This window comes from Callithrix jacchus, chromosome 8 (assembly GCF_049354715.1).
Source record: "Callithrix jacchus isolate 240 chromosome 8, calJac240_pri, whole genome shotgun sequence".
Classification (NCBI taxonomy): Eukaryota; Metazoa; Chordata; class Mammalia; order Primates; family Cebidae; genus Callithrix; species Callithrix jacchus.
The window spans coordinates 141,240,208-141,266,465 of record NC_133509.1 but is presented as its reverse complement, the minus strand read 5'-3'; the positions used below and the strand labels follow the sequence as shown (position 1 = coordinate 141,266,465).

The 26,258-nt window shown below is 44.1% G+C and overlaps 1 protein-coding gene, 2 pseudogenes and 1 gene segment (V, D, J or C); all 4 read left to right on the top strand.

The window, feature by feature from the left end:
* The first annotated feature begins 375 nt into the window (after positions 1 to 375).
* Positions 376 to 929, top strand: LOC128931001 (immunoglobulin heavy variable 3-48-like). The segment is given in 2 exon segments: positions 376 to 500; positions 604 to 929. Coding segments are annotated over 2 exon segments (372 nt in total).
* A 12,242-nt stretch (positions 930 to 13,171) lies between these two features.
* LOC100390394 (immunoglobulin heavy variable 3-74 pseudogene) lies at positions 13,172 to 17,003 on the top strand (annotated as a pseudogene).
* A 2,219-nt stretch (positions 17,004 to 19,222) lies between these two features.
* On the top strand, positions 19,223 to 21,583 carry LOC144577249 (uncharacterized). Its single transcript, XM_078333192.1, has 3 exons — positions 19,223 to 19,385; positions 19,488 to 19,899; positions 21,397 to 21,583. The coding sequence occupies exons 1-3, from the start codon at positions 19,235 to 19,237 to the stop codon at positions 21,581 to 21,583; spliced, it is 750 nt and encodes a 249-aa protein (XP_078189318.1). The 5' UTR covers positions 19,223 to 19,234.
* Positions 21,584 to 25,353: 3,770 nt separating this feature from the next.
* On the top strand, positions 25,354 to 25,910 carry LOC144577248 (immunoglobulin heavy variable 1-3 pseudogene; annotated as a pseudogene).
* Positions 25,911 to 26,258: the final 348 nt, after the last annotated feature.

The window sequence follows — 26,258 nt, the reverse complement described above, 5'->3', positions numbered from 1 at the left end:
ATGCTTCTGCTGGTAATTTTACATCCGTAAGGTGGGAATAACATTGATACTACACAGCATGATGAGACGACTGGTGCTAGCTAGGTTTCATATACACAGTTTTCATAGGTCCATTGCACCTCAATAAAACTACATTTAAATTAAAAATAGAAATACAGTTATGGGTTTAAAAGGTGTATCACAGAACAAAGTTTTAATAAGAAACTACATTTGCCAAAATTTTATTAATATCTCCAAACTCCCTCAGGACACTCTCACCTGCTCTGGGCCCTGCCCTCTCCTCAGGAATCCCACCCCAGAACTTGCTATATAGCAGGAGACATGCAAATAGGGCCCTCCCTCTGCTGATGAAAAGCAGCCCAGCCCTGACCCTGCAGCTCTGGGAGAGGAGCCCCAGCCCCAGGATTCACAGGTGTTTCCACTAAGTTTTCAGGGCTGAAAAAGGAGACTCGCCATGGAGTTTGGGCTTTGCTGGGTTTTCCTTGTTGCTATTTTAGAAGGCGATTCATGGAAAACTACAGAGACTGAGTGTGTGTTGACATGAGTGAGAGAAACAGTGGATGTGGGTGGCAGTTTCTGACCAGGGTGTCTCTGTGTTTGCAGGTGTCCAGTGTGAGGTGCAGCTGGTGGAGTCTGGGGGAGGCTTGGTTCAGCCTGGGGGGTGCCTGAAACTCTCCTGTGCAGCTTCTGGATTCACCTTCAGTAACTATCTTATGAGCTGGGTCCGCCAGGCTCCCGGAAAGGGGCTGGAGTGGGTCTCATACATTAATAGTGATGGTACCGCATACTACGCAGACTCGGTGAAGGGCCGATTCACCATCTCCAGAGACAACGCCAAGAACTCGCTGTATCTGCAGATGAACAGCCTGAGAGCCGAGGACACGGCCGTGTATTACTGTGCGAGACACAGTGAGGGGAAGTCAGTGTGAGCCCGGACACAAACCTCCTGCAGGGGCGCCTGGAACCAGCAGGGGGCGCTCAGGAAACACAGAGGACAAGGCAGCCCAAGGCAGGTGCAGGTGCAGGTCAAGGGCTGCTTTCCTTCAGGGCCTGTGGCTTCCTCTGCATCTAACCTTCCCTGGGGAGAAGCTGTGAATTTACACTTATGTCCCTGCTACTGAGGCTTCTACGTTTGTAAACTTTATAACTATAGGAGCTGCCATGACCAAATGCCCCAAGGCAGGTGCCACTGATGGAGAAAGAAAAGTGTGCAGGAGGCCAGGTGAGGCTGTGGACATTGTCTGCCCAGGATTCAAGTTTCACAAGCATTGAAGGAGAAATGGGGAGTTCGCTAGGGCTCCCTAACCACCACGAGTTCCACACTAAGTCCAGCACGGCCAGCAGGCCTTCCTGAGCTATAGGTGCCCATCAGGGATCAGCCATGTGCCCCGCAGCCACCGCACCTTGCTCAGTCACTGTCTGCGAGGAGCTCCAAGGACGTGTGTGTTTGGCTGAAACCCGGCGACAGACGTCAGAGAGCAGCAGCTGGCGCCAGGTTATGGGCTCCTAACGTTGGAGGAATAGGAGGAGCATTCTCAGGGAGGGACTCTGTTTTTGGATTTTTATCTAGAAACCACGAATTTACTTGCTTCTCTCAGGGGACGTAGAGAAGCAGGCACGCAGTTGGCAAATAATGACAATTTCTACAATGACCCCAAATGGGTTCTTCCTTAATTCTGTGCAGGATCCAACCATCGAGTTGCCTTTCTCATGAGGAATTGTTGCATCTACGGCGAGTCCATATCTTTCTCATATTCTTTGGTTTCTATCCATGTACAGAGATTTAGAGTAGAGTAAGTTTGGACCTTTCCACACACTAAGCCTCACGTCCCCACAGAAAGAGCAGAGTCTTTCACTATCCCTGTGTCTGGGGTAGGGGCTGGTCCTGCACACTCAGAGCCTGCAGAGACTGCCAAGTCAGGTTTATAGACTCAGGGTTTTTCTCCTTCAGGAGGGGGGACCTCCACTGCCTCTGATTTCTGCTGAAGATTAACTGTGATTTCAGAATTAACACGCAATTAGGGTATCATGCTTCACTTCTATTCTGAATATCACCCTCTTTATAGTAAAAGAACATAGTTCAATGTTCATTCCTCTGAAAGGAGTTTTTATAAATTTGGTTGCAAGTTTACCATATATGTGCCTGAATTTATTCTCCAAATCTACTGAATTGTCTAGAAATCACAGAAGTTGAACAACAGTAAATTCTTCATTCTTAACAAAACGTGTGTATGTAGGAACTTCAGTGTATTGTCCATAACTCATGCACACTGACCACTGTGGGTCATGGTCATTTACTGGCCTGGTGCGGCCTCCCAGGTCCCTCCCTCACCTGTGCTGTCTCTGAATTCTCCATCACAACCAGCACTTCCTGCTGGAGCTGGATTCGCCAGTCCTCAGGCAAGGGAGTGGATCGGGGCATAGGTCACGAGGGAGCACATGTTCTAACCCCCTCCTCACAAGCTCAGTCACCATCTCAAGATCCACGTCCAAAAACCAAATGTTCTTGCCACTGAGCTCTGTGACCAACAATGCCACAGCCTGTATTACTGTGAGGGACACATAGAAGACGAGAGTGTGACCCCAGGAACAAACTTCCCTGGAGAGGGGCCCAGGACCACCAAGGGCACTCGGGCTCCATGAAGACAGGGCCCAAGCTGGAGAATGGGTTTTCTGTCACCCTCCCATTTCACCATTAGATACAATACACTAGGGCTATGCTGAGTTGTAATATGCATAGTACAACTAGAAAATGGAATTTATATAGATGTATAATCATACTTAGTGTAGCAATTTTTTTTCCACCTTATGTGACCCTTAAAGATGGCATCTCCCATCTTATTCAAGGACCTTATAAATTATAATACTTTATGTCAGATGTGCCTCCTTTTTTTGTTTCTCCTGTTTGTATTTTCTTTCTCCCTCTCTTTCCCTCTCTCTCTTTCTCTCTCTCTGCCTCTCTCCCTCGCTCTCTCTCTCTTTCTCTCTCTCTCTCTCTCTCTCTCTCTCTCTCTCTCTGTCACACACACACACACACACACACACACACACACACACACACACAGTGGTTGGCAGTATATAGGCTGGTTAGGAATATTTTTCCATATGATTTTAAATTGTAATGTTACATTATTTGCCTTTAATTTTTCAAAAAAAATTAAATCCAAATGTCATTGTTTTTAATGTAATTTTTAAAAATTTAAATTATTAATTTTTGTTTTCATCAATCCTTATATGTGTACTTTTGTATTCTTTCATATTATCAGGTTCTTGCACATAATTAAATATGCCAACTGTCCACTTGAATTTATGTGAATCAGATCTGGTGAGCAAAATTAAGGAGCCACTGTCCTGATCCTCCCCCCCAGCTGCAGGTTCCTGAAGACAGAGCAGGTCCCATGACCTCGCAGAAGACCACGGCCCCTAAAGGTGACCTTGGACCTTGAGTTTCAGTACATCCTGGAAAGCCAAGTGGATGTTTGTGAAAGAAATAGTGGCTATGTGACAGTTTTGAACCAGAAAGTCTCTAGTGTGAGATGCAGCTTACAGAGCTTGGGGGAGGCTTGGTACAGCTTAGAGGGGACCCTGAGGCTCCCCTGTGCAGCCTCTTGATTCACCTGTAGCTATGAGAGTCACTGGGTTTGCCAGGCCTCAGGGAAGGGCTGGAGTTGGTCGCAGTTACAAGGGGTGGGAAAAGTCATCAATATGAAGCCGACTATGTTAGGGGCAGACTCACCATTTCCAGAGACAACGCCCAGTTCATGCTGTACATGCAAATGAGCAGCCTGAGAACCAAGAACACAGCAGTGGATAACTGCAGGAGACATCGTGATGGGACGTCCAGACAGTCCTGCAGGACACAGGAGGCGGCTTGGCTGCAGGGGGCGCTCAGCACCCAGAGAAGACAGGAGCAGCCCAGGGGCAGGGGCAGGGGCAGGTAAACTCCAAGGGCTGCTTTCCTGTCAGGGTCTGTGGTTCTTCTGCATCAAAAGATGCAGAGCAGTTCTCCTGGGAGCCGCTCTGTATTTATGGTTCTCTGACTACCACTGAGGCCTCTGGACTGAAAAAGTTCATTACTAGAAAATATAAAATAAAACATTCTCGGATGCCCCTAAGGACCACATCACTAATGGAGGCAGAAGATGTCACAGGAGGCTGAGGGGCTGTGGAAACTGTGGGATGTGGGTGCAGAACTGATGACAGAGACATAAACATCAGAGGAGTCTGATGAAACCTCCTAATTACCTGTGATTAACTCTTAGTCCAGTAAAGCCGCTGATGCCTCCCTGAGCCAAACCCGCCCATCAGGGGTCAGTCCTGGGTCCCAGCAGCAGACGCGCCTCAATGTCTCCACTGTATGTAGTCACTGCCTGGAAGAGCTCCCAGGACACGTGTCTTTGCATTAACCAGGTCGTGGGTGTCACAGATCAGATCTGGGCGCCTGGTCTGTGCGTTCCCTGATGGTGGAGAAGCCGGAGGTGCAGTCCCAGGGCCAACACACCGTCCATGCATTTTTATATGGAAACCATGATGTTTCTTGCTTCTCTCAGATGACATAGAGGACGTCTCCTTATTGGAGATTACTCTTAATTTATCTCTAGAATCATTGTATCCAGAGCCCTGGCCACCCAGTGCGCCCCACGGAATGGGGCGGTGCCGGACTGACCCCAGAGCCAGCCGCCACATCTTCCACGCTGGGAGCAGATGCAGACATGGCGGAGACAGAGCGTGAGACGCCTGGTCTGATGGCGCCGGAGACAGAACAGCCCATTCTCACCCGAGCCCATGGCTTCCAGATCGACCCCAACATCAGGAAGAACTGGATCCTGCGAGCTCAGCGGTCACCGTTTCCTCCTTCTATGACGTCACAAGGAACCGCTGTCAGATCGTCAGCGTGGGCGGGGCCAAGGCGACCATCAACAGCACAATCGCACCAAATACGCCCTTCCCCAAAACCACACAGAAGTCTGGGCAGGGCCGACAGCGGAGCCCACAAGGTGTTTGCTTTGGGGTTTTCCTCTGAGCAGCAGCTGACCACGTTTGCAGAGGAATTCCAGGAGCTGGAGGAAGCTGCAGAGATGCCCAAAGACAAGGCCCGGGAGAAAACCGAGACCTGGAGTCAGGGTTCCCAGTGATCTGGGCGTGAAGCCCCATCTGCGGCTGCGGCATCCAGTGTCGAGGGCGGCAATGAAAAGGCCTCTCAGCCGCTGCAGCCGACACGCACCGGAAGTCTGAGAAGGACGCGCTGAGATCGCCGTGACGCAGAGCGCGGCCACCGCGCAGGAGCGGAAGCTGAGGCTGCAGCCCCTGAGGAGAGCCACGCCCCGCGGACCACGGTGCTGCTGGAGGCGGCGGCCAGCACGGAGCCGCGAAGAGGCCGGGACACCAACAGGGAGGAGCAGAAGAACACGCAGCTCAAGAGGAGGATGGAGGAGCTGGAGGCGGAGCTCCGAGAACAGGAGACGGAGCTGAAAGGTCTCCGAAAACAAAGTGAAATTCCACCTCAGCTCCTGTCAGAGCGCGGCTATGTCTCTGAGAAGCTCGAGGTGACTGAGAGAATGAAAACCCGGAAGACACAGGTCGCTACCTAAAGACAGACACTGAGGACAGCAAACGTCCACAGCGCCACCTGGAGGTGGAGGCGAACATCTTCCCGGAGCTGCGGGACCGGAAGTTCAATGACCCGCCCAACTTCCGCCCAGGCCTCCCCACGCTAAGCACCAGTAGCTAGGGCTGTCAAGAACTGGGCCCACCCATGAGTCCCACGTGTGTGTGCGAGACCAGACAGCACTAGGACGTTCTCCTGTATTCAGTAAATGCTGTTGCGATAGCTGGATTCTAACTGATATGCAGAATGCAAGAGTAAAAGAGGCTGGGCAGTTTATATCTAGATTTTAGAAGATGTGTAGGGAATCCTATATGCCCAGGAAGAAGCCTGCTGCAGGGGTGGATCTACCCCAAACATCCTCTACTAAGGCGGTGCCAAAGATGGGGAAAGATGTGGCTGGAGCCCCCATTCAGAGTCTCCACTAGGGCATTTCATCATGCTGTGGGAATGTGGCCACAACCCTCAAGACCCGAGAATGGTGGAGACAGATGCAGCTTGCACTCTTAGCCTGGAGCAATTCCTGGCATTTTACTCTGGCCTGTGAAAGTGGCCCCATGGGCTGTGCCCAGCTGTAGGGATGAGATGCCTGAGATTTTTAGGATTCCCCATCTCCCCCTGTGCCCTGATTGAAGTACATAAAGTCAAGATAGATTATTTTGTGGCTTCAAGATTTAATATCTGTCCTGCTAGGCTTTAGTTGTGTGAGGGGCCTGTTGACCCTGCCTTTCCCCAATTTATTCCTTTTTTATTGACAATATTTACCCAATGCCTGTGGCAATATTGCACCTTGAAAGTAAATGGCTCTTTAAAACATTTTGCCAGCTCACAGCTGGAGGAAATTGCCTTAAGACTCAGACCACACTTTGGAATTTTCAGTTGGAGGTTGAGCAGGTTAAGGTTTTGAGAACTGCTTTTTAAAAAGATGATTTTGCAATCTAAGAAGGACTTGAGATGATAGCATATAGCAGTAAAATGATATAGTTTAGATGATTGTCCCCTCCAAATCTCATGGTGAAATGTAATCTACAATATTTGAGGTGGGGCCCACTAGGAGTTTTTGCGTCATACGGAGACATTCGTCAGGGATGGCTTGGTATCTACCTCATGGTAATTAGTGAATTATTTCTATATTAACTACTGTGATATCTTCTTGTTGAAAACAGTCTGCCAACCCTCCACCACTCTTCTGTGCCCCCCTCACCATGTGACACACCTTGCTTCCCCTTTGCCTTCCATCAGGATTGTAAGCTTCCTGAGGCCCTCACAAGGAGCAGATGCTGGGGCCATGCTTCTCATAGAGCCTGCAGAACCATAAGCCAAATAAGCCTCTTAATTTTTTAAATAATTTTGTCTGAGGTATTGATTTATAGCAATGCAAAATAGACTAATACAGTGCCCAAAGGAATATGCATATGCAATGCATTTTTATCGAGTAACCAATATAATTGCCTACATGTTTTTTAAGAAATCCTAAAATATATATGGAATCAGAAAAAAAAAAACCCTGAATAGCAAAAGGAATCCTAAGAAAAAGGAACAAAGCTGGAAGCACCACATTGCCTGACTTCAAATAAAACTACACAGATATACTCGGAAACACAGCACAGTACTGGAGAAACAACCCTCTGCTCAATAACCGGTGCTGGGACAATTGGATAGCCACATGTAGAAGAATAAAACCAGACCTCTATCTCAGCACAGACAAAAATTGACTGACTGTGAATTCAATATTTAAATTTATAAAGAGAAACTGTAAAAGTACTTGTAGAAAATGTAGGAGAAAATTCTCAGGACATTGGCCTAGGCAAATAAAATATGACTAAGACTTCAAAAGCAAATACAAGGAAAACAAAAATAGACAAATGGGATTTAATTGAACTAAAGAGCTTCTGCACAGAAACAGAAATAATCAACATGGTGAGAAAACAACCTGCAGAATGATAGGAGATATCATCTCACCTCACTTTAAATGGCTGTTGTCAGAAAAGAAAGAAAAATCCTAACAAATGCTAGTAAGGATTCAGAGAAAAAAAACTGTTATGCATTGTTGGGGAGAATGTAAATTAGTACAGTCACTATGGAGAGCAGTGTGGCGGTAGCTCAAAAAACTACAAATGAAACTAACTTATGATCCTGCAATTCCAGTTGTGCAAATTTACCCAAATAAATGAAAATCATTATTATTATGTCACAGATTTCTGCACACCAATGTATATGGCAGGATCTTTCACAATAGCCAAGATATGAAATCAACCCTGGTGCTGGACAAGAGATGAATGGTTCAAGATAATGCGGTGCAGATACATGATGAATACTAGTCATCCATAAGAAATGAAATCCTGTTATTTGTGGCAATGAGGACGGAAATGGAAGACACTATGTTAAATGAAGTAAGCCCGGAGCAGAAAGTAATACACCTTGTTTTTTCACTCATTTGTGGAAGCAAAAAACAAAGAAAGAATAAAAAGATCTCCAAGAGGCCAGGCGCGTTGGCTTACAGCTGTAATCCAAGCACTTTGGGAGGCTGTGGCGGGTGGATCATGAGGTCAAGAGATTGAGACCATCCTGGTCAACATGGTGAAACTCGGTCTCTACTAAAAATACAAAAAATTAGCTGGGCATGGTGGTGCATGCCTGTAATCCCAGCTACTTAGCAGGCTGAGGCAGGAGAATTGCCTGAACCCAGGAGGCGAAGGTTGAGGTGAGCCGAGATCACGCCATTGCACTTCAGCCTGGGTAACAAGAGCGAAACTCCGTCCCCAAAAAAACAAAAAAAGATCTCCTAGAAGTAAAGAGTAGAACAGAGGATTCTGGAGGCTGGGAAGGGTAGTGGAAAGGGGGAGATAGGCAGAGATTTGTTGTAGAATGCAACATTAGAGTTAGATGGAAGGAACAGATTATAATGTCATTTACCACTGTGGGATGAATATAGTTAACAATAAATATGGAGTTTCAAAGAGTTAGAAGAAGTATGTTAGTATTCTCAATAAGAAGAAAAGGATTGTGTGATGAATATGCTAATTATCCTAATCTGGCCCCTATACATTATATGTATCAAAACATCACTGTGTGACTCATGAACATTTACAATTATTATTTGTCTATTATAATTATGTTTAAAATAACACAAAATTCATTGGAAGTAACATTAATTGAGGCTCTGGAGATAAAGGCAGCCTCTGGAATACATGCCTAGCATGTCAATGGGAAAAGGAGCTTCCATTAGCATTTACTATTTTGAGCACTGAGTAGATCCGACATTTCTCAAAGCTTCCCTCTACAATAGAGAACTGAGGTCCAGGGAGGTCTTGTACACAGTCAGGTATGCAGAGGGAAGCAGCAGGAATAGAGGGTTGCTGGCCGGTTCAACAATAGTAGGAATGATCATTATGCATGTGGAGAAGTCAACGTTGTTTTAAAATAAACTGCATCACTAAATCACATGAAAAATTTTCCAACAGAAATTCTTAAATATTATTGGCAGCGAAACTGTTTTTGGTGAAGAAATGTTCCCGAAGTTAAGTGAGCCAGTAAAGTTGTTAAGAACTACAATAAACATTGGATTGGATTCAGCTTTATCTAAATTCAATGTGATTATTACCGGCTCAGGTGGGGGTCAGACATCAAGATAGACAGGTGGTAGCAACCAGAAAAAGCCAAGGACCAGAAAGATTCACAGCCACTTTTTTTTCAGATTTATAAATAAGAGTTGCACCAATCCTACTGAAACTATTCCCAAAACCTGAGGAGGAAGGACCACTCCCTGAATTATTCTATGAGAACAGTATGGATAACAAACCCTGACAAAGACTCGATTAAAAAAAAAGAAAAGGTAACTTTAAGCCAGTATTCCTGATGGAAAAATGCTCAATGAAATACTGACAAACTGAACACAGCAGCACATCGAAAAGCTAATCCACCATGATCAAGTAGGCTTTGCTCCTGGGATGCAAGGTTGGTTCAACATATGCAAATCAGTAAATGTTATTCATTATGTAAGCAAAACTAAATACAAAAACCATGTTATTTATTGAGACAGATTCAAAAAATACTACTAGCCTATTAGGATGGGTAAAACACACAGTATAGAAAACACCAAATGGTGATGAGAAAGCTGAAAAACTCCCAGGAACTTTCACTCCTTCCTGGTGGAAATTCTGAAATGGCACATAGACAACTACTGTTAATATTTTAGTGTATATTTCAGGAAAAGTAGAAAACAAGATTTAGAATGTTCTTAACACAAAGAAATAATTGATTATTGAGTTGAAGCATATTCCAGTTATCCAGATTTGATCAATACACATAATAATCTTTTACCAAAATATCACATGTACCCCTTACAGGTTTTGTGGTATTCTGTATCTACATAAATTAAACATTACAAAACCCCAATGCAGGGGAATCCAGTTAACTGCAGATTCCTATTAGGTGGGATGTTCTACATAATCTGCAAATGAATCAGAATTATTGGGTTTGTAATGGATTTTAGAAATCTACTGGACTATTTGTTTGTAAAGATAAGCCCCCCACGTTTAATTATATTCCCAATGGGTGGCAATTTTGAACACAGAAGAAATGCTAGCATTTGTTTCTGGTAAGTTTACTTCTCGTGTCAAGAGAAAAGGTTTTCAGAGAGGAATCTGGCATCTTTCAAGTCTCCACTTCAATGTGGTTACCTCAGCAAATAATTTCCGATACCCCCGACTAGGACAGGTTCCTATAAGCTACTCAGGATCTTCTGGGGCTGTGTCGCAGGGCCTGGTCCTCACATTTGGCTCAGAATAAATCTCTCTAAGTATTTTGCAAAGTCGGACTTTTATCAATACTTCTAAGAAAAGCTACTCTGTGGTCTTTTATATATTCACAAGCATGATATTAATAAAGTATGAGTAAAATTAAACACATGTTGGCAATTCCTGACAGAGTTATGTATAGACTGAGGAATCAAGTGTAAATGTTTAAAAGTACTTAGGCAATTTATTTCAAAATTAATGTTCCCCAGATACTTCTCTCAGATTCCTTATGTCCTCTAATTATTTGTTTTATGATTTTTGCAATTTTTGTAGATGATCACACCCTATCTTATCTAGGCATTTATTGTAGAAAATTATGTGAAGCTAATCAGGGATACATTTGAAAGTCATTGTCCCAGGGGCAGCCAGAACTGAAATGTGTTTTCTCTGCAGACACCAGACACTCAGATTCCTCCAGTGGCACCTGAATTTTATTTCCTGCTTGGCTTTGGGCCTTAATCCTGTGCTAAACAGAGAGGCTCTGTCTTTCATATCCCCCAGGTCATGCCAGAGGTAAGTGGACCTGAGTTTTGACAATGAGGTGGGAAGGGTTGCACCGAACGGGCACTCTCTGCTTTTCTGAGGGGGCACACTCCGGGCTGACATCACAGTCCTGGCTCAGGGTGTGTCCTTCCAAGTATCCCTGCCCCTCCTTCAGGTGCAATGCTGATCCCTGTGCCTTCCTTCCTTTCCTAGGGAGACTCTCTCCTTGGTTGGTGTTTTTAGTTCCCCCAGATTTTCCAGCAGCTGCTAAGTCTTCCCACTGATGTCTTCAGCTTTCTCTTTTCTGCCCCTCCCAGCAGACGAGGCTGCTATTTCTGAAGAAATGACAGGAGGTGGGAGATGAGGCTGTCGTTCCTAAGAGAATGGACAGAGCTTTGGAGCTTTTCTTTCTTCTATCCCAGTTTCTATGAGTTCCTCCAGTGCCAGCAACACAGAGGTGTTAGCGTCTTTGCCCCTGCAGGTGAGAGCTTTGGTAATGCAGTGGTGGCAGGGGAGGTGGGTCTGGATGCATTTCAGCCACAGCTGCTCTTCCGTTTTCCCGCACAGAAGCATCTCGGGAGGTAGACGGTGGAGATTTCTGTGACGTATCCTCAATGCTGGCAGAAAAGGTTTCAGTAGCAGTAGGAATCCCTCAGTTGTGCGTGCTCTGACAATTTAAACAATAACTTCACTGCACTAAATTTTAAATAATTTAAAGAAAATGTCCAGTTTAATCTTGTTTTATCTTATATGACATTTGCTGGCCTCTGCCCTACATACGGTCATATTCTCTCCCTGTTTGTTTTGTAAATCACTGAGTTTCTCAAGATGTAAGGTCTCTTGTTTGTCCTATAACATCAATAATCTGATGTACTAAAGAAAACACGCCAATTTGCAGCTCAGTAAGATCGGTTGTAAAATAACATACTTTTCTTGGATGCCTATATATCCGTGCTGAGTATAAACTTTATTTTTAATACTAAAAACAAGAAATAACACAAATATTATGGTGCCTTATAAATAATAGGGGTGCTGTCATTAACTGCAATGCTTCTCCTCATTAGGATCGACACTTTTTTTTTATACACAACCAAATTACTGACTCACATGTAATTAGGCTGAGGAAGAAGCCACAGAAATGAAATTGAAGCTACAAGATTTCACTTTATCAAATCTTGAAAAAAAGATCTAAAGTAACAAAGATGAAAGTTTGTCTCAGTATAATAAGAGGGAAATGACTGGGAGGCGGGAATCAGAGGAAGAGACGAAAGTTTTTAAGTGTAGTTCATTGTTATCTTGATTGTTATATGGGCTGCACACGTGAGCACGTGTGAAATGACGTGTTTTCCTTCAGAGACATGGTCTTGCCTTGTCATCCAGGCGGGAGCTCAGTGGTGAGATCACAGCTCTCTGCACCCTCAGACCCTGGGTCTGCAGCAGTCCTCCTCCCTCTTCCCTGCATAGCTGGGACCACAGGTGTGCACCACCAGGCTCGGCTTCAGTGCTTATTCAACTGCACACACTAACTATGCAATATTTATTATGAAGCAATAATGCCTCAATAAGGTATTGCCAATAAGCGGATGGGTAATTTGTTAAAGATTGGTGACAATATATGCACCATTAAATATATGTATAACACTCGAGAAAATACAACTGTAGAAAATGCGCTTTTTTTTTACATTTGTTAGGTAGTCACAGCAGTGAGTACACATTACACCATGTTCTCATTACAGAGAAAAGGTTCTGCAAACCTCACTAGGTGCCACCCACTGTGTGTTGTGCTTGGTTCAGGGAGAAGTCGGGTCCAGTGGTGAGAAGCACAGGCCCAGGTACACAGGTGCACTCTGACCAAATGTGAGCTCTGGGAACGTTATACAACCCACCTGTGCTTTTCCTGGTAATTTTTCACCTGTAACATGAAAATAACATTGATACCACATACCATGTTTTCTCTGCATATGTAAACCTAAAAGATGATTGGTGACAACTTTAAATATATGTGGTTTATATAGATTTATTGTACCTCAATAAAACTGTTTTAAAATAGAAATTAAAATATATAAGTTTCATAGGTTTTAAGGGTTTATCACAGAACAAACTTACAATAAGAAACCACAATTTCCAATACTATCAATATCACAAATTTCCCCTAGGACACTGTCCTGTGCTCTGAGCCTGCTCTCTCCTCACGCCTCTCACCACAGATCTTGCTATATAGCACGAGACATGCAAATAGAGCCCTCCCTCTGCTGATGAAAACCAGCCCAGCCCTGACCCTGCCGCTCTGGGAGAGAAGCCCAGCCCTGGGATTTTCAGGTTTTGCATTTGGTGATCAGCACAGAACACAGAGACTGAATTCACCATGGAGTTTGTGCTGAGCTGGGTTTTCGTTGTTGCTATTTTAAAAGGTAATTCATGGAGAACTACTGAAATTGAGTGTGAGTGATAAGAGTGAGATAAACGATGGATATTTATGGCACTTTCTGACCAGGGTTTCTTTTTGTTTGCAGGTGTCCAGTGTGAGGTGCAGCTGGTGGAGTCTGGGGGAGGCTTGGTTCAGCCCGGGGGGTCCCTGAGACTCTCCTGTGCAGCCTCTGGATTCACCTTCAGTAACTACTGGATGAATTGGGTCCGCCAGGCTCCGGGGAAGGGGCTGGAGTGGGTCTCAGCTATCAATACTGATGGGGGTAGCACATACTACGCAGACTCCGTGAAGGGCCGATTCACCATCTCCAGAGACAACGCCAAGAACTCGCTGTATCTGCAGATGAACAGCCTGAGAGCCGAGGACACGGCCGTGTATTACTGTGCGAGAGACACAGTGAGGGGAAGTCAGTGTGAGCCCGGACACAAACCTCCTGCAGGAACACTGGGGGGAATCAGCTGCAGGGGGCGCTCAGGAGCCACTGATCAGAGTCAACCGCTGAGGCAGGTGCAGATGGAGGCTGATTTTTTGTCAGGATGTGGGACTTCATCTTCTTACAGTTTCTGTAGTGAATCTCTCACATTTAGAATTCTGTGCTTCCTAATATTATCTCTACCTTTTTTTGTAAGGATCAAGATAGAAGAAAGAAAAGCTCCAAAGCTCTGTCCATTCTTTCAGGAATGACAGCCTCATCTCCCACCTCCTCTCATTTCCTCAGGAATAGTAGCCTCGTCTGCTGGGAGGGGCAGAAAAGAGGAAGCTGAAGACATCAGTGGGAAGATATAGTGGCTGCTGGAAGACCCATTGTTCAAATCTGCTCTTGTTGTCTGTGCCTTTAATGTGAAATATAGGAAATCTCTGTTAACATTATTTCTGGGTGAGGGAAATTGTACAACTGCAGGTCATGCATTTAACAATTTAGCCCACTTAGAGTTTATTTTTGTGTTTATTATAACCTAAAATTCTTAACTCTTTGCATGTGTAAATCCAGTTTTGCCAGCACCCTCTTATGGAGAGACTTTGGTTTATCTGTTGTATATTGTTGATTCTCATGCTGAAAATCAGATTGTCCTGAGTGTACCAGTTTATGTCTGAACTCTCAATATATATTTCTGCCTATCCCATCTTGTTTTTATTACTCTACCTTTGTAATTACTTTGGAAATCTGGAAGTAAAATGCCTTCCAGTAGATCTTGCCTTGTTACAGATACTCTAGCAAAATATTTTAACATTTTGCTAATTAATTAAGTATGATAACAGATATGGCTTTTCATAATGACGTTTATTATATACAGATTATATACATTTGTTCCTACTTTTTAGAGTTTTTATTATGAAATCTTGATTTTTAAATGTTATTTTCTGTGTCTAGTGAGAAATTAATGGAAATTTTTTTCTTTATTATCTTAGTTAAGCACACCAAATGTATTAACTTGAGGATGTTGAGTCATCCGTGCATCTCAAAAATAAATTTTAGTTTGCTATGGTGTATAACTCCCTCTTTTTTTTTTGGAGACGGAGTCTTGCTCTGTCGTGCAGGCTGGAGGACAGTGGTGCAATCTTGGCTCTCTGCACCCTCCGCCCCCCAGGCTCAAGTGATTCTCCTGCCTCAACCTCCAAAATAGCTGGGATTACAGGCATGTGCCACCACACCCGGCTACTTTTGTATTTTTAGTAGAGATGAGGTTTAAGATTTTGGCCATGCTGGTCGTAAATGTCTGACCTCAGGTGGTTCATCACCTCGCCCCCCCAAAGTGCTGGCATTACAGGTGTAACTCACTGCACCCAGTCGGTGTATGATCCTTTTAAAGTCCTCTAGAACTTAGTTGACTATTACTGGGAGTAGTTTATTTATGTATACTAGGAATATTTGAAGTGTAACTTTCTTCTTTTGCCATTGTCTATTACTGGTAATATGGTTATTGTAGCCTTTTAGAGAGAGTTGAGAACGTTGGAGCCTCACCAATTTTTGAAAAAGTTAGAGAATAGTTGGCATTATTATTCTTTTAATTTTGAAATTTATTTTTTATTTAACATACATCCATCATGAAGAATATTTACTGTGTGCTTGGGATGCATGTATATTACGCTGCCCTTGGTTGGAAGGTTCTGTAGATGTCTATTAGGTCAGGTTGTTCAATAGCGTTGGGTAAACCCACTGGCTTCCTAAGAATGTTTTGTGGATGTTCTATACATTATTGAGGATGAGGTGTTGGAGTCTCCTCCTTTTTATTGTTTTCTATTTCTACCTTCATATCTCTTAAAGCTGATCAATACAGTTATACTTCTATTTTTACAAGTATGTAAAATAGAAATAAAATAATTGCTTAGTAATTTTAATGGGAAAATCACATAATGAGAAATTATGTTTCCCGAATGCTGCCATCACCGCTACACTCCTCCAGGAGTCTCACGTCTGCTCTGGGCTTCGCTCTCTCCTCAGAGTTTGCTACAGAGGACGAGACACAAATAAGACCCTCCCCATCCTGATGAAAACCAGCCCAGCCCTGACCCTACAGCTCTGGAGAAGAGCCCCAGTCAGAATTACCAGGAATTTTGATTTGATGATCAGCTCTGAACACAGATGGCTCACCATAGAGTTAGGGATGGGCTGGCTTTTCCTTGTTGGTATTTTAAAAAGCCAATAATGGAGAACTAGAGATATTGAGTGTGAGTGGATATGAGTGAAAAAACATGATTATATGCAACAGTTTCTTACCAAAATGTCTCTATATTTGTAGGTGTCTAGGGTGAAGTGCAGGTGGTGGAGTCTGGGGAAGAGGCAGGAGGCAGAAAAGTGCATAGGAGGCCGGGCGAGGCTGTAGACAGTATCAGCCCACTATGCCAATCCAAGAAGCTTGATGTGAGAGCCTCCGAGATTGAATAATTTGACAACTTATGTGTTCAGGCAGTTTCATTTCTCAACTTTCCACACTGATATCCAGAAGTCAGCTTCTCTTCCCAGGTGACCCCCATCATGCAGTGAATGGTGACAGTATCCCAGGGGTCACATACATGTATTAAATATTGGCTGCACGTGGGGAAGAGACATATTTTCCACTCTCCTCTGAAGGACCAGGAACACCTCAACAGACCATCTCCCCTGTCCTCATGACTAGAACTTCACCACATGCTCACATAGACACTCATCCCTTATGGGCATAAAAAGATTCCATTGATGAGGCTGACTGTTTTATTACATAAAATTACTAAAGACTGACATAAAATTTTCAGAACTAATTGAAGTCTGTTATTCTATGTCCACCAGAGACTACAGATCTTCCAATGGCATCTTCCTTGTCTTTTCTACCTGACTTTGTCTCTTCACCGTGTTCTGTCCTCCAGACAATCTCTTTCAGCTCCCTCAGGTTCATGCACTTGTTTTATTTACTGACAGTTTCTAAATCAGTGCAAGGCATTAGACCAAAGGCTCTATATTTCTAGGTCCATATTCCTTGGTCCATATTCCTAAGAAGGCTTTGTGACCCTGTGTCTGGGCCTGAGCTTGCGATTGTTCCTGACCCTTCTCTAGATGACATGCTGGCCTGTGTTTTCTTCCCCTTCCCCTGGGGTAGAGTCTCCCTGTTTCCCCGAGGTGTTTTCTCCCACAGCTCCAGTGTTCTCCACCTGTGTCATCACCTTCCTGATCTACTGCCCTGCCCTGCAGACTAAGGCTCTGATCCCATAAGAAATGGGGGAACCGATTCCCAGTACAACATTGGTGGGGAACTCTGTTCCCATCTCTGTTCCTGATAGGTTGCAGCAGTGCCTTTATGGTACGTGTGTTGGTGGATTTCCCCTGCAGAGTAATTTCTTAGTTCTGTAGTGGGGATAAGACAAGACAGTTGGCTTGGACACATTTCAGAAGTGTGGACTCTCATATTCTTTCAGAGAGACACTTTGGGAAGGGAAGATTTTTGTGAGTGTTCCAATTATAAAGAAAGGGAATGGTCGATCCCAAGATGGCTGAATAAGAGGCAGTTCCAGAAAGTAGCTCCCAGCGAGAGAGGTGCAGAAACTGAGTGGTCTCCACAATTCCAAACGAGTTATCAGGTTCATTGTGTGAGTCTGGTAGGACAGTGAGTATAAACCCCAAAAGCAATGGCAACAAAAGCCAAAATAGACAAATGGGATCCAATTAAACTCCAGAGCTTCTGTATAGCAAAGGAAACAATCATTAGAGGAAAGCAGCAACCCAAAAAATGGGAAAGATTTTTGCAATCTACCTATCTGACAAAGGGCTGATATCCAGAATCTACAAAGAACTAAAACAGATTTACAGAAAAAAAACAAACCCATTCAAAAGTGGGCAAAGGATATGAACAGACACTTTACAAAATAAGACACCTATGAGGCCAAGAAACATAAAAAAAATGCTCATCGTCACTGGTCATTAGAGAAATGCACATCAAAACCACATTGAGATACCATCTCACACCAGGTAGAATGGCAATCATTAAAAATTCTGGAGACAACAGACGCCAAAGAGGATGTGGAGAAATAGGAACACTTTCAGACTGTTGGTGGGAGTGTATATTAGTTCAACATTGTGGAAGACAGTGTGGCAATTCCTCAAGGATCTAGAAATAGAAATACTATTTGACCCAGCAATGCCATTACTGGGTATACACCCAAAGGATTATAAATCATTCTACTATAAAGACAAATGCATATGTATGTTCATTGCGACACTTTTTACAATAGCAAAGACTTGGAACCAACCTAAATGCCCATCAATGATAGACTGAATAAAGAAAATGTGGCACATATACAACATGGAATACTATGCACCCATAGAAAAGGATGAGTTCATGTACTTTGCAGGGACATGGATGAAACTTGAAACAATCATTGTCAGCAAACTGACACAAGAACAGAAAACCAAACACTGCATGTCCTCACTCATAAGTGAGTGTTGAACAATGAGAACATATGGACACAGGAAGGGGATGGGGGACTGGAGGGTGGGGAAACAGGAGGTGGGCGTATTGGGGAGGGAATAATATCAGGAGAAATAACTAATGTAGATGACAGGGGGATGGATGCAGCAAACTACTGTGGTATGTGTATACTTAGATAAAAATCCTGCATAATCTGCACATGTACCACAGAACTTAAAGTATAAAAAAAGCACACAAAAAAAGAAAATTAGTAGTTGTCTGTGAATATGTTGGAAGAAGGGAAAGAGAAAGGATAAGAAAATGTAGAAGGAGAGAAGAAAAGTTGAGGTGATTTAACTTGTCCACTTTCTTGATAATGGTAATAGTTATGTCATGATTATCAATTTTATACTTTAAATCTGTAAAGTGTATAATCTGTCAATCAAACCCTATAAAATTTATAACAATGAAACAAGTTGAGTATCAGACAAGGTAGGAGTGGCAGAAAGATAGATGCCAGTATGTTCATTTTCAGAGATCTATCTGAATCCTAGTTCTCGTCATAGTTTTAGGTAAACAGGAGAATACAGCAAAATCACATCTATTCTGATCAAGCAGCATCTTCTGCAAACCACACTAGGCATGTGCAGCTCTGCCCTGGAGTTGGCTGAGGGAGGAGTCAGGGCCGGTGGTGAGAAGCGCAGGCCCAGATACCAGCACTCGCTCATCCCAGACATGAACCCTGAGATACATACGAAGCCCGTCCATGTGTGGGCTTACTTTCACATCTGTAAATAGAGAACATTGACTCCTGTGGAACATAATTTACCCGCATAGATAACACTGAAATAAGGTGATCAGTGCAAAGTTTCTATCACAGTACAATTTAATAATAAGCGCATTTTCTCAAACCCTGGTTTTGCCACCAGTTTTTCTCAGGACACCCTCATCTGCTCAGGGCCCTGCTTTCTCTTTACGTGTCTCACCCCACAGCTTGCTATATAGCTGGAGACATGCAAATAGGGCCCTCCCTCTGCTGATGAAAATCAGCGCAGCCCTGACCCTGCAGCTCTGGGAGAGGAGCCCAGCCCAGGATTCCCAGGTGCTTCTGCTTGCTGATCAGGAGGCACACAGGGCATTCACCATGAAGACTGAGCTGAGCTGGGTTTTCCTTGTTGCTATTTTAAAAGGTAATTCATGGAGAACTGTTGAAATTCAGTGTGAGTGATAAGAGTGAGATAAACGGTGGATATTTTTGGCAGTTTCTGACCAGGGTGTCTCTGTGTTTGCAGGTGTCCAGTGTGAAGTGCAGCTGGTGGAGTCTGGGGGAGGCTTGGTTCAGCCCGGGGGGTCCCTGAGACTCTCCTGTGCAGCCTCTGGATTCACCTTCAGCAGCTATGGCATGAATTGGGTCCCCCAGGCTCCAGGGAAGGGGCTGGAGTGGGTTTCATACATTAGATATGATGGTGGTAGCACATACTACGCAGACTCCGTGAAGGGCCGATTCACCATCTCCAGAGACAACGCCAAGAACTCGCTGTATCTGCAGATGAACAGCCTGAGAGCCGAGGACACGGCCGTGTATTACTGTGCGAGAGACACAGTGAGGGGAAGTCAGTGTGAGCCGGACACAAACCTCCTGCAGGGGACCCCGCCACCACCAGGGGGCGCCCGGGCGCTGTACACGGGGCTGTCTCGGGGCAGGTGCAGGTGCTGCTGAGGGCTGGCTTCATGTCATGGTCTGGGGCTGCCTCCTCATCAGGTTTCCTCAGAGAACCTTTCAGATTTATGATTCTGTACTAACATTTAATGTCTCTGAATGTGAAACCTTTCCCCCCGGTGTTTATTTTAGCAGGAGGACACATCCTCACCTCCACAGAAGCCCGAGTGTCACCCTGGGCACAGAAATGGCCCTCCCCTGGCCACCAGAATCAGAGTCCCGAGGAAGCCCAGGAGAAGCTGGGGAGAGTTTTCCACTCGGACTCAGGGCAGACATCTCCGTGGGAATCTCTGATTGGAACAGGCTTTGGGATTCAGATTGGGACAAAGAGGGAGGCTCATCCAGGCCCAGAGTCCTTACAACCCTGACATTTTTCAGAGGAACCTCACTGTCCTCTAAAGCTGAACGTCTGGCTCAGGACTAGTCCATCTGTCCCTTTCTCTGCTGCTCCATTTTCCTTTCCTCCAGGCTTCATTCTTACACTTCCCTTTTCTCCTTCTTTTTTCTGAAAATGGTGTGGGCTTCCTGTGGTCTAAACCGCAGGTCTCAGACATATTACCTGGAAATCGGGGTGGCTCAGGCTGTGGCTCTTGCAGAACCTGGAAGGCTGAGGGGTCTTTCTTATCCCCCATTGCCTTGACGCCCCTGCCGTCTTCTATGCATGGACGCATTTGGGAAATGCAAGTGGACACTGATAGTCATTTCTTCTAATGGGATATTGATGTGCAGCCGATCCTCTGCTGCTCACCCTGTTGCGGAGCCCCCCTCACCTGTGACTCGAGAGAGAGCTGAGGATAGACACTTTGTTGCGCGGTGGGGTCTGTGTGAAAGCAGTTGTGAGGTCTGGCTAGGCACAGCCAAAGACAATGGAGCCGACCATCAGAAAAGACAGGCTGGAATTCCTGAGAAGTTCCACAGCCATGTCATAGGGTTCCATTATCTTCTCTTTTCTTGGATTAAATCAGACCAACCAAATTCATCCAGGACAATCTTCCTGACCTGCAGAAAAGTGATGACAGGCTTTAATAACGCCTGTACTGTACCGTCAGAGCAACACCTGAATCCGTGTTTGATTGAATGACTGGCATTATGTTCCAGTCCAGGTGACAGTCAAAACCGATTATTACCATGATTAATATTTTATATTTTACACTGATTAATATTTTAATGCTAACATTAATCAATGCAATATTAATATGAATACTTAATATTTTTAATTTGATAATACGATCAGACTCATGTTATAATAATTTTGCTAAACTATATGTGGCATTATTGTTCTTTCGAGCAGAAATCTCCAGGAGTTGTTTAAGTTTGCATGCGTTTGTGGAAGAAGGGCATCAATTCTTTTGAGGGAAAATGTGTGGAGGGCAAATGAGGCTGGGAAAGCTGATGGCATAAGATGGAAACCTCTCCGTGAGTGAAGGAGAGATGGAGGGAGGATTGGGTGGAAATTTCCTATATTTCTGTACTGTGCTAAGAAAGTCCAGAATATCACCGAGTCTTCTGAAAGTCAAAGCTGCCCCTCAGGAAACCCCCAAGACCCCAAGCAGTGGCTCTGGCTCAGATGAGTGCAGAGCTCACTCTGTTCCTGAGAATGGAGCACAGGACATGGGCTTCGGCATGAGCCATGTCATGCACATCGGAGAGCAGCAGCCAGATGCATGACCCAGGTACATAGCTCTGCTTGTATGTGCAGGGAGAAAGGTGCATTGTCAGAGCTAACACGCTGCGGATTTTTATACAGGACGCACGTTTTTCTTAATTTATTGGACGGCCTATGAAAATGTGTGCAGACTGCAAAGAATTGTGATTTTCACTTTCGTCTGTTCCAGGTAGTTCTGCAGGATTATTTCATCATTGTGCAGGACACCCTGGAACAGAGTTGCAATTTTCGTGGGTATTATACACACGCATATACATAAATATTGGCAAACATTATAAAATTGATTCTAATATGTATTTGCAAAATGATCACTTTCAAACAAACTGTACAACAGAAACAAGATATATCTTTCCACTGGATGTAAAACAGTGACATTTCTTAAACATGATTTTAAAATGTTTGACATCAAGTAATAAGGACAGTGATTGTTGAAAGAGAGAAAGCATAAAACGGAGCCCGCTGATGAATGCATGGTCACCTTCTTGAGAGAGTTTCCAGGCACAGTGCTCAGGTAGGAACAGGGAGATCTGAAGCTGAGGAAAAGGAGCTGAGATCTCAGACAGGCCAGGATGTGTGGAGACCACAGAATACACAGAGGATTGCAGAACACTGTTCAGAGAGTGAACCCCACAGATGGCAGGAGGGTGACCCCGGCTTTGTAGAGTGTAGACCTGTGTGTGGCAACCAGGGCAAGTTGTACATGAGAACACACTTCATTAGAGGGGCTTTTCTCAATGTGTAAGACTATGGAAAAATATATGAAATAATTGCCTAGTTTAACATGTACAGAAATATATCTGGATGAAGCCAAATAAAAAGCAGGTGAATTCACTGCATTAATCGCTAGAAATGTGTATTTCCAAACAGTGATACCATCAAAGAGGGTGAACAAATCAACTCCATCTTGGCAGTCGGCTTAGCAGAAAAATATTTAAAATACTATGGACCTACTAAAGAAACTTTAAACACAGGATGAATAGAGTTATCTAATTACAGGAGTGATGGTGTAGGAAGCCCCACGCTTTCCATTGAAACAACCACATCTGGTAAAAATAAATGGAAATTTCAGCCATTAAACATCAATTCAAATTATTCTAAGAAAACACAGTAAATGAAAGTTATTGATCGATAAAACATGCTGCTATAGATTGAATGTTTATTAACCCCACAGTATCGATGTTGGAATAAACCCAACATGAGGGTGTTAGGAGGTGGGGCTTTTGGTAAGTGAATAGGTGTTTTTGGGAGGTGTTGAGGTGCCATCTTTATAAGTAAGATTAGTGCTCTCATGTGAAAATCCAGAGTTTTCTGGCTCCCCTTCCACTATGTGAGGACAGAGTAGGATGATGCCCCTCTATGAATCATTAATTGGGTCTTCACCAGATACCAATCTCAAAACCATCTTGATCTGTAACTTCCTTGCCTTGGGAATTCAGAAATACATGTTTATGTTATTTCTGAGCCACCCATTTTATTGAGTTCTCTTATAGCAGTTGAAACAGATTAAAACATTTATGAAGTCTCAGGAAAGGCAGTGAGGGTTCACTATACTTAAGAGATGAGCATTACTCTCTCATTGTCAGCTCAGGATGAAAGAGTCTTGCCCTTGAGCTGATCTGACAAGAAGATGGTGCTTCCTCTCCCCCATATCTCAGTCGAGGCCACGGTGTCAGATCTCTACGGTGGAGAATAAATTACAATCTGTGATGTGATGGATGTTTATCTCCTCCCAGCTTCACTTAAAAGATAGAGTTTCTGTGCCATGCATTATAGGCCAAAAACACAGGGACCCCATTGATTCTCCCCCCTACTCACTCATATGGCAGAACTTCTGGGGAGCTTCCTGTGAGAGGCACAGTGAGACTATATGGGTCCACTATTCACATACAGTGTTGTGCTCTTGAAGCAGGAGTGTCACACTGAGAATCATGAATAACTTTGTGTGCACCATGGCATAGGTTATTACGTTTTTATAGTGAAAGAGGCAGGGCATAAAAACAGAGATACAGAACTCTCTACATTGTGTGACTTTATTTGCAGTCAAATGTGAATCATTTCTACCTTAAAGTTCTCCTTATGCACATAATATATTTTTATTATAAGTAAGTAATGAAAAGCTGACAGCTCCAGGAGAGCAATAAAACACTTGGTTTAGCAGAATGAGAAATAGCGTAATTTAAGAATAATCAGCTGGACACTGTGCCATGTGCCTATATTTTCAACTAGTCAGGATGTTAATGTGGGAAGATCACTTGAGCCCAGGATTTCGTGGCCAGCCTGAAAAATACTGCTAGGCTCATTTTCTCCAAAAGAAAATAACATTCTGGGTCATGAAGAAACCTCAAAAACTGCCCCTCAAAATAGGAACAAATATAATTGCATTAGACTGTGGATCCATTTTTGACACAAAACAGTGACACTATGCCAGTAATGAGCACAGAATAACATCCCGTTGTTATTTTAAGAAATACATACTTTCAGAGACATCAGGCAGAGGCTGTCTAAGGCAACACTGCCAAATGACTCTTTTCCATCGACATTGTGTGTATATCCAGGAATGCACCTGTGAATGGTGACATCATGTCTCTCACGGTTTGAAATAAAAAGACATTACTACCCATCTAGCAAAGGATTAATAATGAGAACATACCAGGATCTCAAACACCTCCATAGGAAAAACATGGGACCAATTAACATAAAAATCAGCTACAACCTGTGTGTGTGTGTGTGTGTGTGTGTGTGTGCACCTGCACTTGTAGGCATTCTCAGGTGTAAGAATCAACTGCAGGATCCTAAAGGAAATCAGACTCTCCCCCAAAACCCTGAAGAGTTTCTGGATTCACCATGTGTCCAGTGATTCCGTGCTTCTTGAGCTCTAGGAAAGGTCTCCCTGGTGATGCATGAGATCTTTTCTTAGGGTTACCCTGCAGTCTTTTCTGGGTTTCCTGAGGCCAATTCAGTATTTCAAAAGATGGTGTGTGCAGCATATGGTGTCACTACAGGAGAATTCTGGGCCTGGGCACAGACACTTTATACTGGGCTAGAGACACTGGCAGGAATATACTGTGTCACCTCCTTGCAGGATGAGAGCTGGGCTGCAGGGGGCGCTCAGGACACACCCAGCACAGACTCCTGCCCCAGAGCAGGTGCACCAGAGGCTGGGGACGGTTTCCTCTCAGGTCCTGGGACTTCCTTTAAAAATATCTAAAATAAGTATTTCACAAGGACTGCTGATGTTCAAATAAACATCCTGTTCATTTGTGAATATTTTGCAAACTGGATGTTGTAATGAGACCCACTTTTACAATGGGGATTTCAAACTCTGCTAGATAGCCTAACAGTAAGCAGCTGGAGGTCAGGAAGAGATTCTTATTTATAAGTTCCACTTTGGAGTAACACACTCATTCCCAAAATAACACATTCACATATCAAGGTCTAGAAATGATTCAAGTTGCCCCTGAGACACTCAAATGTGGGTTCAAATTGAGGTGCGTGTCCTGCGGGAGCCTGTTCCCCTGTGGGGGAAGCTCTGTCAACACAGAGCTCAGGGATGTGTTGGGGACACATGGCTTTTAACAGGATTACAGCTTGAATTCTCAGATTCTACGATTGTGTCATCCATGTGTCATCTTTTTGCTCTTTCTCATACTGGGTCAGGAATTGGGCTAATAACTATTATCCTTCATGAATATGCAAATAACTGAGGTGAACTTAGATATCTCTGTGCCTGCGAGCATCACCCAACAACCACACCCCTCCTTGGAGAAGCCCCAGAGCACAGCTCATCACTATGGACTGGACCTGGAGGATCCTCTTCTTGGTGGCAGCAGCAACAGGTAAAGGGCTTTCCAGTCCCAGGGCTGAGGGAGAAACCAGGCAAGTCAAGTGAGATGTCACCCACTCCTGTGTCCTCTCCACAGGTGCCCACTCCCAGGTGCAGCTGGTACAGTCTGGGGCTGAGGTGAAGAAGCCTGGGGCCTCCGTGAAGGTCTCCTGCAAGGCTTCTGGATACACCTTCACCAGTAACTTTATGCACTGGGTGCGACAGGCACCTGGACAAGGGCTCGAGTGGATGGGAGGGATCTACCTTGGTAATGGTAACACAAACTACGCACAGAAGTTCCAGGGCAGAGTCACCATGACCGCGGACACGTCCACGAGCACAGCCTACATGGAGCTGAGCAGCCTGAGACCTGAGGACACGGCCGTGTATTACTGTGTGAGAGACACAGTGTGAAAACCACATCCTGAGAGTGTCAGAAACCCCAGGGAGGGGGCAGCGGCCCTGAATTTGAGATTACAGGGATGACAGTCTTTAAAGTTATTTAGAAAATGGGCTAAGCAATTGAGGAACATGAGTAACAGAAACATGCATGCACTCTATATAGGAAATATTTCTTTCAAAGGTGGCTGTATGTGCAAGATTCTCAGAATGGTAAAGGCAACAATCAATCCAGCTGATGGAACATTTCCCATGGAGAGTTTGTGCAGACCTAAGTTTTAAAAGCAGATACATAGAAAATTTGGAGCACAATTGCTAGTAACATGACTAAGACTAAATATCATTCCTAAAAATTGGCCAAAATGTATTCCAAAATGTCTCCGCCAGCCTTTTTACATAAAATGTATCAAAAAGTAGTTTTAAGACCACAGCAAAATTGAACAGAAGGTGCAGAG